The sequence below is a fragment of the Plectropomus leopardus genome, chromosome 7, assembly GCF_008729295.1.
Source record: "Plectropomus leopardus isolate mb chromosome 7, YSFRI_Pleo_2.0, whole genome shotgun sequence".
Classification (NCBI taxonomy): domain Eukaryota; kingdom Metazoa; phylum Chordata; class Actinopteri; order Perciformes; family Serranidae; genus Plectropomus; species Plectropomus leopardus.
Window position 1 is genome coordinate 35352821 of NC_056469.1, and position 20771 is coordinate 35373591.

General features: G+C 43.8%; 2 protein-coding genes across 2 annotated transcripts in view; one reads left to right on the top strand and one right to left on the bottom strand.

Moving 5' to 3' along the window:
* Positions 1-1740: 1740 nt before the first annotated feature.
* Positions 1741-14681, top strand: pogzb (pogo transposable element derived with ZNF domain b). Its single transcript, XM_042489992.1, has 10 exons — positions 1741-1839; positions 1925-2071; positions 3046-3180; positions 3543-3736; positions 4184-4333; positions 4862-4921; positions 6038-6150; positions 10153-11808; positions 11918-11954; positions 12680-14681. The coding sequence occupies exons 1-10, from the start codon at positions 1741-1743 to the stop codon at positions 14679-14681; spliced, it is 4593 nt and encodes a 1530-aa protein (XP_042345926.1).
* A 5151-nt stretch (positions 14682-19832) lies between these two features.
* LOC121945696 (proline-rich proteoglycan 2-like) overlaps positions 19833-20771 on the bottom strand; it is a 2331-nt gene continuing 1392 nt past the window's right edge. The window contains exon 2 of the mRNA XM_042489993.1: positions 19833-20771. This exon is cut by the window's right edge and continues 30 nt beyond it. Coding sequence (XP_042345927.1) covers positions 19833-20771 — 939 coding nt within the window.

Consider the following 20771-nt stretch of genomic DNA (forward strand, 5'->3'; position numbering starts at 1 on the left):
TTCAGAGAGGTTTCCACACATCAGCGCATGAATAAAACATCTGCATCAACGGATGCAGATCCAAAAGTGCATCAAAAATGAAAATTCATGATGATGGAAAGTCGGGTCAAAACACGTTACACTCGTCACCCAAATGAAGCAAATGGTAACCAGGATTCAAACGTTTAAAAAAACAAACATAAGTAAAACCACAAAATGTCTCCAAACTGCTCGTTCAAAGTAATCCGAGTGTCCTGAAGCCCCGACGTGTCAAGTTGTTTTGAAAAACGTCACTGGCGTCATGTTTTCTGCCTTGTTGCAATCTGTAGTTCACGTATGCGCGCTCACGTGACATCGGCGAGAGCGCGCGATATCTGCACGCCGGTGTTTACACGTTACCTGGAGGCCTCACACACACACGCAGACTGTGTAGAGTAAACGCCGGCGTGCAGATACCGCGAGCTCGTCGGTCCTGTGAGTCAGCAGTCGGGAGGCGTGTTTCTAGATACTCTTTGTAAATATGTACAAAAAACGGGATGGGAGCTAAACCCTTGGGAAAGAGACGTCTTGCACAGCTTTTTTCGTGTGTTTCACCTGGCGGATTGCTGCCACATCCAATACAGCGGCCACGTTGACGTACGATTCAGCAAGAAATACGGCGTCTGATTATTGTGTCTGTATGCTGTTAACTCCACGGGCTGAAAATCACGCCATTCAAACTTGTACTGTGTGACAACTGTGTGTTACCATGGTTACCACCCTGCATTAATCTGTGTGTTACCTGGTCCGGCAGCTCCTGGCCCCGCCCCCTCCGTCGTCACCACCCCAAGTGTGACATCATCGGCGCCGACCTCCGACCCCACCAGGGTGGTGATGAGCGTGGAGGAGTTCTACTACGGGACGTTTGACGGCGACCTGAGTCTGAGGAAACCGCAACCGCTCGGGATCAAAACCTGCACCTTCACCTGCCTGAGCTGCTCACACCTGGCCGAGAACAACCTGAGGTGGGACCAACGCTCACCTGGACGCACCCGAGCACCTGCACACACGCTGAACACCTGTATACTTACCTGTGTGTGTGTGTGTTGTGTGTGTGTGTGTGTGTGTGTGTGTGTTGCAGGTTGATGCAGCACATGCTCCAGCACTCAGAGCTGATTGGACGAGGGTCAGGTGACGAGAGGACGTGCTGCAGGTTCTGTTACCGACAGTTCTCGTCTCCCGCTCACCTGCAGAGCCACCAGGATCAGGTGCACGGCCCCACCCTCTCTTCTCCAGTAAGAACCACGCCTAATTATCATTATTATTATTTTATTTATTTATTTTAAATTTGATTGATTTATTTTTGAACTTGTTGAAATGAAAATAGAAAAATAATCACAGGGACACTGCGGATCCTTAAAAAGTCTTAAAAGCATTGAAATCCTCCGTCCTCACACACTGACTCGTGTTTTGTTGACTGTCATGTGACTTTGCTGTACTTCTTCTTCTTCTTCTTCTTTGGGGTTAATGGCGGTTGGCGTCTCATTTCTCATTACCTCCACCTGCTGTTTACACATCATATGAGCTATAAAAGCAAAAAAATGTTTCCAAATATGCCGTCTTGGAATCGCCTGAAATACAACCTCATGCGAGTGTAATTTTTTTTTGCCATAAACAGGAGTTTTTTTCCGAAATCGACGTGTTTCCGTGAGGTTTATTTTGTATTTGCAGTCTCAGTTTGTGCAGTGAGGGTTAACGGAAACCCGCCTCTGTCTCTCAGGTATGTGTCGTATTTGTGAGTGGGCGTTTGAGAACGAGCCGGCCTTCTTGAACCACATGAAGTCCAACCACAAACCAGGCGAGATGCCCTACGTCTGCCAGGTGAGCCTGACCTCTGACCTCTGACCTCTGACCTCACTATCCTGTCTGTCCTCGGGCCCCGTTAACTCAGGTGTGACCTTCTCAGGTGTGCTCATTTCGCTCGTCCTTCTACTCGGACGTCCTGCAGCACTTCGCCAGCTTCCACAGAGACTCTCGCTTCCTGTTGTGTGTTTTCTGCCTGAAAGTGACCAGAAACCCCATCAGCTACCAGCAGCACCTGCTCAAACACCAGGTAACCACACACACCTGTGTCACGCACATAACCGGACACCTGTCTAACCTGTAATGACATGTTTTTATTTTGGGGTCACGTTTTTAAAATTTGGTTAAGACAAAAAATGTATGAACGAAACTCCCCGTGCACAGACAGTTTCCCGCTCAGGTGCTGGTTCAGGTGCTGTTTGTAGCAGGAACATTTAAAGTGAGAAACAAAGTCGACCATCGAAGGACTTTATTCAGAGCGAACGAGGCGTTTCACTTGCGGCGTCTTCTGGTTCGCTCAGTGAAGTCACATGACAGGTGTAATAAATACACACAAGGTTTGTTTTTTTTTCAAAGTGCATCAGAAACATGTTCTAAAGTGAGCATGAAATAAAAAAACATGAAAATATTTACAGAACAAGTCTGAAAAAAAAACGAATAATCACTGTAGCAATATTTACAAAATAACACTTAGAAAACAGTTTATATTTGATTTTTAATATATAATTTACTTTATATAATAATAATTTACAGTGACCATCAATGAAAACGTCGTGTGGTCGATGCTGGAGTTTACCAGAGCCTCTTTTCGAACTGATTCATACGAATGATTGTTCAAATCTGGGATGTTTTTCTGGGGAAAAGAGAAATTGCCATAGAAAACTAATGAAATAATAATTTGACAGTAATTCAGCCCTTCAGTCTGTGACCTGAATCATGCTAATCTGAGCAGCGTGTTTCAGCTGAAAGACAAAAACAAGCTGAACTCAGCGTTGATGTTATTTATGAACGATAATGTAATTATTGTATTTGTAACTCCGTGTCCTGTCCTCCGTGTCCTGTCCTCCGTGTCCTGTCCTCCGTGTCCTGTCCTCCGTGTCCTGTCCTCCGTGTCCTGCTCTGTGATGAATAGACATGCTGTTACGGATTTTTATATTTTTATATATTTTTTTTATCTTTTATGAAAAGAGCTCTGTCTCTGCGTCCCTCTGTCTTCTGTCTCAGGTGAACCAGGCCTTCCACTGTAACAGGTGTCGTCTTCAGTTCGTCTTCCTGAAGGACAAAATGCAGCACAAACTGGAAAACCATCGCAGCTTCCGTCGCCCTGTTCGTTTGGAGGGACTGCCGCCGGGGTCAAAGGTCAGCTCCTTAAACCCTGAACACCTTTAAAAGGATAGTTTCCCGAGCAGAGTAATTATAGTTTGAATTTTTCTTTAGGTTTTATTTTGTTTAAAAAATAGAAATTCAGTTTTTAAGTTTGGATTCGTTTTTAGAGTGGATTCGTTTTTTCACTTCACTTAATATTTAAGAATGTTACGTTTTAGTTTTTAAGTTTCACGTTTAGTTTTATCTGTATTTTATATTATCAGAGGGGGTTTTAGTTTAGTTTTGTAAGTACACATTTCAGTAAGTCCGGTGTCTTTTTGTCTTTAAAGTTAGTGTTAGTTAACCAGCATGACCGTGGTCCCGTCTCGTCTCATTATTGACCCGTGTGTCTCCAGGTGACGATCAGGACTTACGGGAAGATCAGGTCTATGGCGTCGGGAGGGAGCCGGCTGTTCCAGAGCCCCTCCTCCCTCGTCCAGCCAATCAACATCAAGACGGAGAAGTCTCCGCCTCAGAGGAGCCCCACGTTCCAGAAGTCGCCTCGATCACCAACCAAGAGATCGGTCGGCCGCAGAGTCAGCGTCAACAGGTCAGACCGCGTTTGAGCGAACGATTCGATATGAAACAGGAGCAAAACTTGGCTTCGTGAGGAACCTTTTTCAGTGAAGAATTAATCCACATTTAGTGCTGCAGTAAAGACCTCGAAAGGCAGGTTTTCATTAACCCTCAAATTTTAGCTAGTTGAAACTGCAAATATAAAATATGTCTAATGGAAACACGTCAAAAAAACATTTAAAAAAAACTCCCATTTATCGCCGAAGAGTTTTTACACTCTCATGAGGTGGTATTTAAGGCGATTCAGAAAAACCATATTTCTCAAAACTACAACAGAAGCATTTTTAAGTCTTTTCTAGGTCACATGACACTGTGAGGTCACATGAGTCAGTGTTTGTGTTAAAATGTATGAAAGTTTAATTACAAACACACAATAGTATTTGCACTGAGGTTAACTTGTCCCCCGTCTCGTCTCCCGCAGGTCTTTATCGTATGAGGGAGAGCGGTTGGTGTGTTTGGAGTGCGGGACCGACGCCTCCGACCTCTCGGCTCACTACCCGACTCACGTCACCTGTATGCTGTGTCCCTACAGCAGCTGCTGCTCCAGAGCCTACGCTGCCCACATGATCCAGTGAGAACACACTCGCAGTACTGCACACAGTACTACACACAGCAACACCCACAGTACTACACTCAGAAACACTTACAGTAATACACACAGGAACACTTACAGTAATACACACAGAAACACTCACAGTACTACACACAGCAACACCCACAGTACTACACTCAGGAACACTCACAGTAATACACACAGCAACACTTACAGTGATACACACAGCAACACTTACAGTAATACACACAGCAACACTTACAGTGATACACACAGCAACACTTACAGTAATACACACAGCAACACTTACAGTGATACACACAGCAACACTTACAGTGATACACACAGTACTACACACACAGTGGCAAAATATTCAGCACCTATTAATTAAATTTCTAATGATAAAAGTAAGAAACGATGTGAAACGTTTACATCGATCTCATTGTTTCCTTCTGTCCTTTATTGTCGGCAGGATTTATTAAAATTCACCCTCTGATATTTAATCTTCATCGTCTGATTCTGGTTGTTGTCTGTTGTTGTTTTCAGTCACCACGTGCCGCCGTCCAAAGACAGAGTTCTTCCTCTGCACAGACTGCCTCCTCCATGGTGAGACACACAGCCGATCAATCACTGATCGATCATCTGTCACTGATCTGCTGCACTTTGATCCGTCTTCACTCTAAACGTGTGATACTTCTGAGCACAAACACCAGCGTTAAATAACCCAGTGACCAGCGGTGGAGTCTTTCTACTTTTCATCGTACTACATTTATCTGACAGTTACTGTTATGACTCAGATTTTGAAACACAGAACAGATGAGAAGTTGATAAAAGTGGATGTTTTGTCATAAATGAAACAACAGTTTCTACACGGAGCTGAAACAATCAGTCGACTGACAGAAAATCAATGTGAAACTATTTTGATGGTTGAAGTAATTTTACACGTTAAACATTTCATGGTTCGCTCTTGAAGATTTGCTGTTTTTCCTTTAAATGTCGTCTCTTAATTCAGAGTCACTCAAGAGAAAAAGCAGAACAGAGTCAGAGAAAATAGAGACAAATATAATCGATAACATCAGTTTTTAAATGGAAACCTCTTTATGCATCATTCATGCTCACGGTTACTACAAAACTTTATTGTCCATCAGAGTGTGACAGAGATTTATCTGAAATAAACATTTTCATCAATGCTGCAATGACTCAATCTGACCTGCAGGTGTCGCTCTTCATCACCGAAACTTTTCTGACTTTCACAAAAAACATTATATTAAAGGTTCCAACACATTTATTTATTTTGGGCCGCCCGCCCTGACATCAACACCCCCCCCCCCATACACACACACACACACATACACATATTGAGTGTTTCAGCACTGTTGAATTTTAAATATAATTTTGTGATTCAGAGCAGCACACTCTCGGGGTGCAGCATGTACCGTGGGCGCTGACGGAGCTGCGCAACGCCAGCCGCACCTCGATATTATGATTTAAGAAAAAGTTTTCTGTAAATCATTCAAGCTTTTACTGAATCATCACATTTACTGTTCATTTGTTGAAAGCATCAAACAGCCAGTGTGTAAACATGCAGTTTTATTGCATCCTGTTTATGAATCCGTCGTCGTTACCGACACAGATGATCCTCACTGTTCTCACAGACGTAATCACCTGAATTAACTCGTTATTTTAATAATGAAGACAAACTGTCACTGTCGTGTGTTTCAGTGTGTTCCTGCTGCAGTGCTCAGACTGCAACTTCAGGCCGCACTCTGCAGATCAGATGGCTGATCACCTGCTAATGAACCCGGATCACGACAACGCCATCTGCCGCACCAGGAGTAAGCCTGCACACACACACACACACACACACACACATACACACACACACACACACACACACACAATCAAGGGTTAACGCCACACTTTCACAGGTCTGCAGATTCATCATAACTTCATTGAAGAAGGATGAACTGGGCTTAGACAGAGAAAGCAGTTCACCTCAGTTGAAATAATTAACATCACAGCTCAAAAACATCGTTACGTTTTTGCAGCTGAGAGCAATTTGCCCTTTTTAGCGTCTTGAGAGCAACTATTCATGTTGAATGTTTGAATGCTGCGTTTATGCCAAGAACCGGCAGCCCCTCGTTCTCTCTGTCAGACTCTGAGGTCGTCTGCAGGCGGCTCGCGTCAGATTATAGAAAAATTATGTTTCCAAAAAACAGCTGAAAATCTATCTATTTGTTTTTTTAACAAAAGAAAAAACGCTTTCAAATTGACCACAAATTAACTAAAATAAGAGTCACAGTTATCCAGGTTCAAAAGTTCTTTTTAGGAAATTACCAAGAAACAACAGACGTAAAACAATTGTAAAAGAACATTTACTGACCTGAAAAAGTCGTCCGTGACGGCTCTGTCACTCCAGAGTCAAACAGCAAAGATCCTTCAGACTCTGCAGGCGTCTGAACCTTCATTAAATCACGGACAACAGAGACAGGTATATGTTTCTAACTTACCCTGTTAGAAGTTCATTTTTGTTTTGAATTTTATCAACATTTTCTTAAAATGAATTTTAACCTTGAAAATCCCACGAGCTCTACACCAGTATAACTGAAAAGCGAAGAATCTCCACATATTTGTACGTTTGTCCTTTGATTATTGAACCGTTCATCCAATCTGCAGCCCACTTCATGGGTGTATGACATGCATCGCCAAATTTGGTGTATTTGTAGACGTGTCACGCTCAGTATTAATAAACTTTGACTAAAGAAGCAAACAGCGTCTGTGTCTCTGTGCAGAGACGGGCCGCGGCTTCAGGGCTCTGCAGACACAGAAGCACGTCTTCACATCAGAGTGACAAAGACAGATCGGAGATGTTACATTGTACCAAACTCAAACATTTCAACATTTTAAGCATCTTTCAGAATTAACCCTTTTGTTCCCAGACCTGAGGAAGACAAGTGTGTATGAGCGGTTCTTGAGAAAGCTGTAAGCTAACCGCAGTAACTCTCCGCCTGTGAGATTACATCTATTTATTTTTTTAAGGTGAATGACTGAGTGAGTGAGTGAATGCTTCTGTAAAATGACTTCCTGACTCCGGCACCCTTTATCATCTGTGCTACATAACACAGACTTCCAGGTGGTCACATGTTCAGTATTTTTGCGTCCAAGGTAAATAGTTCACCCAGTTACCAGCATTAGGTTGACGTGCTGTCACACTTTAACTTTCACCGACAGGACCTGACTGCATTCAGGTCGTTTTTGTTTCACAACAGTCTCTCTGATAAACCTGCCGCATATCTGATAAAATCTGTTAAACATCGACAGATCAGTTATCAGCGGACTGAACTTCAGTGCTTCGCCGCTTAGCTCAGTTTTTCTTGTCCTCTGTGTCTCTTAAATCAGAAGTGGAGGTCTGGAGGTTTCCTGGCTTCAGCTTGAGCCAAAGTAAATAAAACTGACCCAATTGAAATTTCTATCTCACTCCTTGACGCCATAAAGTCGTGGAAATAAACACTGTTGTGCTGGAACAGTGTGTTTACACACATTACAAAATATCTTCCAACATGATCTGCTGCCAGTTTAGAGAAGACTCACTGCATTAACTTCATTATTTATAATCTTTAAAACCTACAAAAACAACCACAGAAATGTCTGTAATCATTTCTTCAGCCTTGTCCACTGTTGATTCATATGTTGTCATCAAACAGCACGGGTTCCTATATTTTCATTTCTTTTTAGTTATTTTATTTATTAGGAAAACATGCGTTAATCATAATTTCTGTAAATGTGCCAATGTGGGCCATCTGGCTACTTTTCAACAAAATTCACATAACCACAGCAGCAGGACGCCATAAAGACAGCAACAGCTCCACGACAGAACACAAACCATGCGAAGCAACAAGAAACAGCAGTAAAAATGCAATAGCACAGCAACAGCATAACAGCGTTTTAGCACAACATAGCTATGCAAACAACATGAAGCAACAACACAAGCATAACGTGCAGATTTGCACAGCAGCAAAACACAGAAGCAGAAAATACAAGTGCCATAACGTAGACCCTAATAAAAGGCTATTAGATGCAGGTAAAGGTAAACAATATGTTCATATTCACTAAAACACGGGCAAGCCATGCAACACAAAGTTGGACAGGTTGTCAATACAATAGTTATTTCATACAAACCCATGCAAAGCTGACTGCCTGGCAGCGGGCAAAAGACATAAGGCGAGTAAGCAGCCAATATAAAAGCAGTCGTGTTTTCGTGAACATTGCACAGTGTTGCAATCTCCCTCTCTCTCCCCCTCTCTCCACCTCTCTCCACCTCTCTCCCCCTCTCTCTTTCTCTTTACTTTTTGCCATGATTGTATTTCATTTGTTATTTACGACATCTATTGCACGTCTGTCCGTCCTGTAGAGGGATCCCTCATCATCCTCTACCGCTCTTCCTGAGGTTTCTTCCTGTTTTTTTCTCCGTTACAGGGGTTCTTTTTCAGGAGTTTTTCCTCGGTGATGTGAGGGTCTGAGGGCAGAGGGATGTCGTACACTGTAAAGCCCTCTGAACCATGTTTTGTGATAATGGGCTCTATAAATAAAATTGACTTGAATTGACTTGATTACAAATGTTCACGTGTCTGACTTTGTGTGTCGCCCGTGTACCAGACTGACTGACGATCCAGATTTTGGTGCTTCACTTCAGTGGTAGATAGCTTGCATACGTGGAGGGAGAGTGCATGCAGGCACTTTGACTGACAGTCAGGTTGGACCAGTCGGAGCATAAAATAAATGTAAACATTTTAGGCTGTTGACATGACTGTGGCATTCACGTCTGCTCAAGGAGTACAAAACCTATAACTACCAGAGAAAAATGTGCCACACCGGACTGATAAAGGTTTCCGTTGGAGAGTAAAGAAAGACACACCCGTCTTTTGACTCAGCAGAGGCTGGCTGGTAACAAACTATCTTGTGTCACAGTTAAACTGTCAGCTAAGACACGTTTCTGAAATGTTGGGTTTTTTTCAGCAAACATTTTAAATACGCAGGAAAACTTTGGCTATGACAACTAAAGACAGAATTCAAAAATGTTTCTCACTACATTTTAGTTGAAAAAGAGGCAGCGCAGTCACATAATCGTAATCTATATTTGATTAGGATTTACTAATTTTACCGTTTGATCAAAGTTTATAAAGAGAGAAATACAGAGAGTGGTGGGTCTGTTTCTTGGTCGATTGCATCATGGGCAGTTTAACGCTTTAAAAGTGATTAGTAGAATTTTAAGTCAATGCGAAACGTCTCGGGCAGTTAAAAACATGATATTGTTTTAGCACCTCAAAAAGTGTGTTGCAAAAACAGAACTCAGTTCAAGCCTCTCAGGTCATTTCAACAAGGTCTCCAGATTATTTTCTGCTCAAAATTCAGGACTCGCTCAGTTTCCCTCTGAGCATCAGTAACTAGCTGCAGCAGTTGTTCCTACTAATAATAACACAAAGTATTACTATGTTGCAATCTACTAAATTAAATGTGGTTACTCGGCACAAAGAAGTTCTCAACTTCAAGTTGTAACTGCTATGTAGCTGATTACCAACTGATAAACTTGCTGCTACAAAAATAAAAATTAAGAGAAACTAAACAAGCAAATAAAAAAACACAGCAGCAGGTAAAACCCGACAGGCTCCACCCACTGATCTCTAAGATGGTATTTCTGTTCTTCAACGAGTGTCTGAGACTTCCTGAAAACAAATTAATGGTAAAGAAATGGATTATGCAGCAGGATGTTTGAGAAGTTTCTTCAGGTGTTTTGATATTGCAGTCATTTTTAAAGGAAACTTGTCTCTTTTTTTCAGCCCACATTGAACGGGACATTCAGTTCTGCCACAGTGAAGATCAGCACTCTTCAGAGGAGAAGGAAACAGCACAGAACAAGGACTTGCCTGATCCATCCTGGAGGTCTGCAGATTGTTGGAAACCTCCATCAGACAGCGATGACAGCTCCAATTCTCCCATCATGTCATTCATGCAGGACAGTGGGCCGCATCACTTCCTGTCCAAGAACACTGATGCCATCGACTTCTTCAATCTGCTCTTCCCGTCAGCACTCATAGAGCTGATCACCAAGGAGACTAACGCCCACGTTAAGACCTGCCAGTATCTGGGCAATAGCTTCCCAGAATGGGTCCCCGTCACCACCCATGAGATCAAAGGTTTCATCGGCCTGGTCATCCTGATGGGGATCCAGAGCCTCCCCGACCTGTCGCACTACTGGTCCTGGAATCACTACGACAACAGCTATACCTTCTACCGCTCCATGAGCTTCAAACGCTTCAAGCAGATTGCCGGCAACATCCGCATGGGCAGCTTCACCACAGACGAGTATCGAGGCACGAACAACCCCAGCGACCCGCTGCACATCTTCAGGCCGATGCTGGACATTCTTGGTGGGGCGATGTGGGACGCCTACAAGCCAAACTGCTGCCTGACCATCGACAGGGCGCTGCTGCCCTGCCAGGAGGAGGAGGAGGACAGCCAAGCCAAGGGGAATCCAAAGACCCAGCCTCAGGTGTGGCTGCTTTGCGACTCCAAGTCCGGCTACTGTCACCGCTTCTTCATCCAGGTAGGGGACAAAGTGGGCCAGGAGGCGGGCTTCACTGTGGTGCCAGAGTTGGTAAAGGACCTGGAGGACAAACACCACCAACTTTACCTGGCTAATCCCCTTACATCTGTCCCGCTCATGCAGAAGCTTCTGGACCAGGGCATCTATGCTTCCAGCTCCTTCCCTCCACACAACCCCATCCTGCCCAGAGACCTGTGGGAGGAGGGCCAGCTGGAGAAACCCGGGGACTTTCTACAGAGACAGTTTGGCCCCTTGCTGGCAACCCGCTGGAGGGATACCAAAGAGATGGGCTGCCTGTCAACTAATGCAGCCCCGGGTGAACAGGACACTGTTTGGAGGAGGTCTCAGTCCAAAGTTGGGGGACTGGACCCCATCGACCGTCCCATGGCTTTCCGCCTCCTGCAAGAGAACATGCGAGGGGTTGACATCTGCAAGCAGTTGCTGGCCTGCAACCCACTGGGAGGAATCCCCCAGGACCGACACTGGCGCAGCCTCTTCTGGTTTCTGATCAACCTGAGCATCGTCAACGCCTTCATCGTGCTGCGGGAGAGCCGCAAAGACAACCCACCTGCCTGGGTACATGACGGCCTTTTTACACAAGTTAACTTCCGAAAGCGTTTGGGAAACCAGCTCGCCAAGTGTGCTCAGAGATACTTTGAGACCATGGAGATCGCCAGCTCCCGCGGGACAAAGGTTGAGCCTCCAGAAGAAAAAGTTAAAGAAAGACACAGGATGGTGAAGATCAGCGGCATCTCCAAGAGGTGCAAGAACTGCAACTTGAAGAACATCCGCCATGAGAGTGTGTACGGCTGCGTCGTCTGTCAAGCAAACCTGTGCAATCACTCAGACTGCTTCTGGGAATTTCACGGCCTGTCACCTCAAAACAAAGGTCCATATTCTAACAAGTTCATTTTAAACGTTTCAGGAGTTAATTTGTTTTCTGTTAAACTTTTCACAATTCAGAATGCTAATGAAAGTTGTTTTGTTTTTTTGTATAGGATCAGCAAAGGTTGGATTTGTCAAGAACAGAATAAGGTAATCTTTTCATTCTATGTATCCACATACGTCATTTAATTCTTTCAATCAATTGTTTCCCGGGTAATTTGGGAACAATAAGGATAATAAAATAAAAAACTGGTCCAAGTCACAGAACGTTGTGGAACTCTGACCTACCTTAGCGTCCATCATAGATTTATTATAAACATAACCAAGCTGAGATCGAACTGATAAATAGGATTTAAACCAGCTAAGTGCAGTTCCTTTAAAGCCAATTAAAATTTCCAGTCTGTGTAACAGAATGTGATGGTCGATTGTATCAGAAGCATCTAATAAAAAACAAGTACGGAGACAAGTCCTTTGTCTCTCACTCAGAAGGTCGTCTTTTAACAGGGCTGTTACTCTGCTTTGATGCACGCTAAATCATGACTGAAAATCCTCTAACAAACTGTTGTCATGAAGAAAGTCACAACTACTTTCTCAAGAATCTTAAAGAGAAAAAGGAGATTAGATATAGGTCTGTGTCAAAACTAAAAAAAAAACCAAACAAACAAAACAAAAAAAACGTTGCTGAAAAGGCCAAAAGGTATTCTTTTGGAAGGGGAATTTATAGTGGTTTTAAAGTTTAGCTCTAATGAATAAACTGAAATTAAGAGTTTAACAAAACAAAAGTACTTTGTCTCCTGATGAAAAAATAAATTTTGTTTCTGTGCTTTCATCATCAATAATACTGACATATCCAAATTTTATTCCTTGTCCTTTAGCGGCGCAATCGAAGTAAGAGAGGTCGCAAAGGACAAATTTGACGACGCGATGGCCCCTGTGGAGGACATGGACTTTGATGACGAAGGACTAGATGAGTTGGATGACATTGATGAAGTACCTGAAGATGGCAAAGAAGAAAAACATCCGATGTCTAACCTGCCATCAGCAACAAATGGCCACGCCCAAACAGCAACCGTCTCGTCTGCCTCGAAAGAGCGTGACGATTTCCTCACTGCCCGTCAGCTCAGGATCGCCCTGTTCGCTCTGTGTGACGGACTCCGCCAAGCCTCTAGGGTCTTCTCTACGGAGACAGATCTCATCCAGTCCTGGATGAAAGAGGCCAGGAAGCGTTTGAAGCAAACTAAACAGGAACAGAAGGTGGATTCCAACGGTGGAGACCGCCTGGTAGCCTGGGTGCTGTCTATGCGTGAACAGCAGCTTCCGATCACAGAGAGTAACCTCTTCCACAAAGCCTCCACACTGAAGAAGAAGGGAGGTTTCAGTGACTCATTCCGTATCTCCTACGACTGGGCGGTAAGCTTCATGCTGCAGCATCACCTAGGCCTTCGTAGTATTGGCAGGGACTCAACGCTGGCTCGCATTCTGCCACTTTCCCTGGAGGCTAAGGTCAAGTCCTTCAGGGAATTTACCCAGAAGATCATACAGACCAAAAAGCTGTCAGAAAGCAATGTCGCTGCAATGGATGAGTTGTGTCTCTTCGTTGATTTTAGGTTAGTTCAGGACAAATCTCGCCGCTCAGAGGCCCTGGAACTCACTGGGTCCATACCTCTGGTCACTGTGTACCTGACAGTGCTGGCTGATGGTACCATGTTGCCATCCTTGGTGGTTGCAAACAGGCAGCTGACTGAGAAACCCCTGCCAGAGTTCATCCTGCTGGAGGCCGGTCCAGAGACTCTGTTAGTAGAAGAAGCCTTGGATCTTTGGACTAACAAGGTTTGGCTACAGCATGTTACCAGTGAAATTCAGCCCAGTAAATCAATGCTGATCCTGGATCGACACCGGGAACACTTAGGAGATTCATGCCTTACTTCCGTCAGTGGAGTGGGTACCCTTCCAGCAGTGATTCCTGGAGGCTGCTCACACCATCTTCAGCCCTTGGAGATTTGCATGAAGCCGGTTCTGCAGCGCTTTCTGCTGTCACGATGGGCAGAGTTCACAGCTGGAAACCCAAAGGAGTTTGAGGAGATTTCCCCCCTCCAGCTCCAAGCAAATGTCGCCCAGCTACTGGTTGACTGGTTGGTCGAGGCCCTGACTCACCTGAACAAACTCCCACAGCTTTGGAAGAAGTCGTTTGAATTGACAGGACTTCTGTCAGGGCAGAAAGAGGAGGACAAGGAGGCAGCGAGAAAGGAGGATGAGACAATGAGTCAGAAACCAGATGAGATCCAGTTGGACCTCCTCAAGACCCTGACAGAGACCCTACTGGGGGCTGAAGCTTTTGAGGACGATTCTCCTGAGCTGACGGAACTGGAAGACAAAGAGGACACCGAGGAGGAACAAGAACAAGGAGACTGGCCGGAGACATCAAAGGAGGAACAGGAGGACAAAGAAGAAGAGAGGAGGGAGGTGGAAGAAGATAGGGAGGACAGGACGGAGGTGGAAGAGGAAGGGAAGGAAATAAAGGACACAAGGGAAGAGGGACGGCCAGAGGAAACGGAAGAGGAAGGAAAGGACACAGACAAAGGTGTGGAAGACAGGAAGGAGACTGAGGCGAACAGGGAAGAGGAGGTCAAGAAGCCAGAGGACAGTGAGGAGGAAGGAAAGGAGACAGAGAGGAAAGAGGACACTAAGGAGCTAGAGGAGGACAGCGAGGAGGAAAGTAAGGAGACAGAGGAGGACAGGAAGGAGGTGAGCAAGGAAAGACGAGAGACCAGGATAGTGATAGGCGAGGAAGTCGGCGATGAGTGGAAGTTAACGGTAAAGAGCAAGACTGAAGGTGTAGAGGCTGACAGAGAGGAGGACAGGATGGATGAAAGCTGAACAGAAGATGAAGACATGGTTAAAGACTCACAAAGTGGAACCATCGAGTTGTCCCTTACAGGTGTCTGATGGGACGTTTCCCGCCAGATATCCCTGTAATTTACCGAAACTACAGAAAGTTGTACTTTTGGCAGCAAGACAACGGAGTCAAAGTCGAGCTAAGATGGGACCACCAAGTAGCAATCAGTCCAGCTGAGAGCGAAAGACTGCAACACCTGTCCCCCATCAACATGCCTGTCTTAGAGTAGACTTAAAGGGCCAGTCTGCCCCAGATGTGCTGTTGAGTTTTTCCCAACTATGTTGCATTTGAATACAGACCCAAATAAGTTGTGCTATACAATCCCGTTCAGAGATGAAACTATGGAAATTTGAAAGGGTTTTCCCATCCACGTCAATACAGCAGCATCTAGTGGACATCAGAAGAACTGCGGCTGTCGGTCGCCGCTTGTTTGGGACGTTTATCATGCTGAGCTGTCGTTGGGTTTTCCTGCATTTCTGGACAAAGCCATGAACGCACCTCATGACGTAAAGTATATACGTTTATCATTCATTTGGTCACAACAGCCTTTTGGACTCAACAAGTCCTCTATTTTTTTTAAAGTGTTTGGTGAGTCAATCATGTTTAATTTTTATAAATCTGCAGATTTGATGATTTGAAGTCTCATGTGTTCGTGACTTCCTCAAATCAACTCGTCAGCCCTCAGACTTAGAGACTGGCTCCAGACCAGCCAATCAGCTGAAATCCATATTCAGGAGTTATGAATGACAAGAGGTGCGGCATCAGATTAGGAAAAAATATCTTGTCTGTGTAGGTCTGCCGCATTATTCTCACATTAGAAGTCAAAATTAACAGCAAAACAACAAAGAAATTTAAAAAAACGCTAATATCCTGATTGGCCGGTCTGGAACATGTGAGGTTAATGTTGTGTTGGATCATTTGACCAGAACCTGGACCTGAACAGACGGTGAATGTTGGATATTTTTGTTAATATCTTCCTTCAGATCATGTTTTATTAGAGGAAGTTTGATTATGATCGTGACTCTCACAGAACAGATGTTTTCTTGGTGCTGATGTACAGAAGACTTTTCAGTAACTCTTTCTATGAAGGTCAAGGTTTGACATAATGATGCACATGTAAGGATTCATAAAACGCAATGTTTATATTCATGCATGACAACTTCAAACAAGGTTCAAAAAGTATTATAAGTGGTGGACATTAAATGTTCAGCTGCACTTTTAATACATTTTGTCCATACCTTATAAACCTTATTCTAAGCTGTCATGTACGATATTAACATATATAAAGATATCCATTATAATGTCAAATTTATGTGTTTATAATGCATCATAAATATGGCCTTCATAGAAAGTGTGAACTTTTCTTTTCCTCGTTAATAAAATGTAAAACATCTTCAGATTTGATTCTTTTCTTTCGATTCAGCCAGCACAAAAACTAATACTAAAAACTAAATTAATACCACTAATGCAATGATTTCAAGTATGCGTTCTTAAATCTATAATTACGAAGTCTGAGATCCAAAATTACACAAAAAAAAAAACCTGTGTGCAGGTAAATACAAATCCATAAAGTCTTTAATAAACAGATTGTTAAAAAAGCTTCTTTCATGGTTTGAACTCTTCTAACAGTCGAATATAAATGATTATTTGCTGAGCAAAGTTAAACAAAGTTCAGTTTTGTGAGTTATTTTGAAACAAACAAAAAGAGACCGTAAGAGGGGAAGTTGTGCAGCTACGGACTGATTCAGCAGACCTCAGCTTAGAAAATTTAAAAGAAACAAAAGTGACTGCGTCATGAGCGTTTCATGCTTGCCTTTACGCCGTGCTCGTTACTGTAGGATACCTCTAGAGGGCAGACGAGAGAGCTCAGGCCATAAACAACTACCAGATCCGTGCGATGTAAACAACGGACATGGCGACACTCGACGAGTTTACTATCATGTTGCTGCTGAGATCGAGGCAGAAGAGGCGACAACATCGGTGGTGTAAGGCCTCTAAATCGAGCTTGTCGGAGTACGTGTCTCTCCTGCTGTTTGATCTGCCTCTGCACCGCCCCTGCTGTTCATGTACATACATCATTTTTGAGGACGCGCACAACCAACACGTCAAACCGACGCGTTGCAGCCATCATGCGTACGCGTATGACAGCAACTATATCTTCGGCCTTAGATAGCATGCCGGCATCGCAGAAGCCAAAGAGGCGTAACATTTGACACAACAGCATTCTCTAGTTTTCCAAATAACATACGCGTCGGCTTTATTCACAATAACGATGACATAACGTTGACAGCGATCATTTACGGTCTCTGTTAGATAACTTGTGTAAAAAACTAATCTGATAAATATTTCTGTCAAATACTGAAATTGTACGAGAACAAGTTTCACGTTATATTGATTAATTCACATTTGTTACGGCTTGTTTATGAAGTTAGCTGAACGTTTTCATCTCGTCTTAAATTGGCATGAAGGTTAAAAATCTCTTGAAGTCTGTTTCAATAATATTAAAATCGTCCTGTAGATTTATGATTGATGCGATTGATGGCAGCTGTAATTATCAAGTCACGCACGAACAACGGCAGTTTCTGCCCACAGACTAATGTCTATTTTTAGCCTCTCTTGTTGCAGAGTAACGCTCGACTCTTCAGTCACGACAGAAACCAGCAGAGTGAGATTCAGGAGCAGAAACACTTATTTACCCCCGGAGGGAAACAGGTTGGTTACAGTCGCCTGATGCCAACATAGAAAATTACAGCAAGTAGAAATAGATATATGTATGTATGAAAATGTAAAATAGAAATATAGTAATAGTAAAACAATTAGCACTAGTATGTGAATATTTAAAAAGATAAGTATATATAATGTGCTCAGTATGTAAAGTGTGAAAAATATAAAGAAAGTAATAATTAGCAGTAGTATATGAATATTTAAAATAATAAATATGGATAATTTGCTGAGTGAATTAAATGTATAAATATAAAATGTGCATTATACTGCAATGTAATGTATAAAACTAGTATGTACTTAAAAATAGAAAATATGTGTGTGATGCTACAATGTGCAACAGATATACACATAAGTGAGAATAACAGTAAATTCAAAAAATATGTGTAACATGTTAAATCCAGCCTGCATTCAAGAGTTGAAGAATATTGCACATTTGGATAATTGCACAGAGGACTGAGAATCAGTCCTCGGTAATCAGTTTGTTTTTCAGGAAAACCCTCAAATCAATCATCACATTAAGCATCACACCCACAATCTCATCCATCACCTTGACGTGAGAACTGGGTGCAGTTCGTCAGCTCAGCTCCTCCTCGTTTGTCCTCATGTCGACTTAAACATTTTTGACTTACTTCTTCTGCACTACATTCGTCTGTTTGATGAAGATTTTAACATTTAACACAAATGTGCAAGAAAACTTAGAAACACTTATTTCAGCCAAATTAAGAAGATTTCATGATTCTTTTTTAATGAGACCAATAACCAACATTTGAACTTTACAGTAAAACGAATAGATTTAGATTATAACAAACTCCAACGCAAAACTTTGTTTAAAAGGCTTTTAGCAAATGTTTAATCAAAACTGATTTGTTCAACATCATATACTTCAAGTTCCCTCATCTTATTTAAATAAAGTTCAGTGAAAATTTAAATTTAAAAATGATGCTCCTATTGTGACACAACTTGTTTGTCACAGATTTCATGGGAAACCTTTGGATCGAGGGCCAGACGCTCCTCTGGTGGCTCAGCTCAGGTTTGAGGCTCTGAGCTGGTTAAAGACGCTCAGAGGTTGCGTTTGGCGTGTGATGAGGCTGTTTGAACCCCTGGCAGGCGATGCCCAGGGGCCACTTAACTTCTTTTTGCCCAGTCAGCAGTTGGGTCTGAGTTGCTGTTTGCACGAATTCGGGTTCAGTTGGGAGAACGCCACACCTGTCACGGCCTCAGGTGGGTTCTGATAATGAAGCTCGTTAGAAAGCAAAGCTTGTCCTCAAAGAACCGGGCTTACATCCAGGTAACAAACTTTTCTACGTATTTATCAAAAACTAAACACAAACAAAGATTATAAATAAACAAACAAAAAGTTAAAATAACTTCTAATTAAAATGATTTGTATTTGTAAATATAAATATAAATATAGATATATATATATATATATATATATATATATATATAAATAATAAAATTTAAAGTAATAGTTATCATCATGAAACGTCCCCAAATGACTATTGACTTTTTTTTTATTACAAGTTTTCCGAAATTTTAAGTTTAAATATGCGCTGATTTGCACACATTCAAGCTTCTTTATTTCATTTGGTTGATATACTGTAAAAATTCAATACATTTTGAGACCAAAGATAAGAAAAGATAAAGATAAGGGCAAATTAATCAAACTAATAGATATCAACATGAAACTTTCAGTTAATTGCTTACATTAATTTTCAAGTTTCTTTTAGTCTGAAAAAATACTTGTTATTGAAGCAAAATAGCCTAAAATCTCAATATTTATCGGTGCACGAAAAGACTTTGTTTTCACCTGTAGTGTCTCACCTAAAGACACACTTAAAGCAAAGTTAAAAAGCTTGGATTACAAAAAGTCCACTAGATCAAGCATGGTTAGATATTGAACAGACATTTTGTAAAGAAACCCAAATCGCTGACCTGCCATTTATCAGTCCCATTATCAAAGGACATAGCTGCTTTAAGAGCATTAATATGAGCACTTCTCTGACTGCCTGGTGGGAATTTGAATTTGAATTTGAACTGCACGGGTGGCCCATTAGATACACATATGCATGCTGCTTGGCTTTGTACACCGGTCAACATATTTTGGCAAAAGATTTGTGAAGATCTATCAACATGTCTAGGACGCCCCATCCCTGCCTCCCCCTCACTTTGTTTGCTAGGTGATCTCACTAACATCAACATGGACACTAACAAATCCTACATGCTCCTTGCAGCTGTAAGCATTGCCAAGAAAACTATCCTTATGAATTGGAAATCCAAAAAGAATCTAAGTATAACTCAATATAAAAATCTTCTATTAGATCACATCTCCATGGAGAAAATGTCTGCCTGTACAGAAAATCTACTCACAGAATCTGAACATATCTGGACCCCAATAATTAACTTCATTACATAGTGTTGCTGGGGGTCAGGGCTTCGCCGCCCTGACTTCTGGGCTGGTGGCGGTGGATTCCGGTTGCCGCGGGCGGGGTCGGGGGGTGCGGGGCCTCTGCCTCCTCGGTGTGGGGGGGTGCTCTGGGGGGGTTGGTGGCCCTTGGGCCCTGCCTGGGCTGTCTCGCTAGTGCGGGTGGGTCTGGGGCTTTGGGGCCTGGTGGCCTGGGGCCCGTGCTGTCACCCGGCATGGGGGCTGTGCGCAAATGGGGGGGGGTCGTGCCTGCCTGCCCGGGCCCGGCCCTGGGGGGGCAGGTCGGTGCCTGCTGTGGCGTCTTGGGACAGGCGTGCCCCCGGGGAGGGATGGGAGGGGGTGGGGGGGCATGTTGGGTGTCTGGGGGTGGGGGGCCCCCTGCTTGGTCGGGCTGGCCGCCCGGGCGTGGGTGGGTCCATGATGTCCCGGCTCCGGGCCCCTGGCTGGGGGCTTGCCGTGCACGGGGGGTCGCTGTCCTCCTGGCCTGCTCCCGCATGGGTGGTGGGCCTCCGTCTCGGGTCCTCTGGTGGCTCCCTTGGGTGTTCGGGTGGGCCCCTGGGCCGGTCCCTGGCTTGTTGGCCAGGTGGGGACAGTGATGGGGGTAAGTTTCAGGGCCAGTCAGGAAGCTGGCCACATGAGGACAGCCCCTACTGCCTCTGTCCCTGGCCCTGCAGGGCTGGATGGGGGGTCTGTGGTCTGGGGGAGTGGCGTCAGTTCTGCTGCGGGGGTGTCGCCGGTGGCTCTGGGATGGTTGTCGGCCTCTCTGTGGGGACTGGGCTGGGTGGTTACTTGGGCCCTGCTGCTGTGTGGCGGTTGCCCTGCCGGGGGTTTGGTTACTTGGGATGGTCTGGACCCTGCTGCTGTGGAGGGTTTGGCGGTTGCCTGGGCCGGGGGTTTCTCCCTGGGTAGCTCCCCTGGGGGT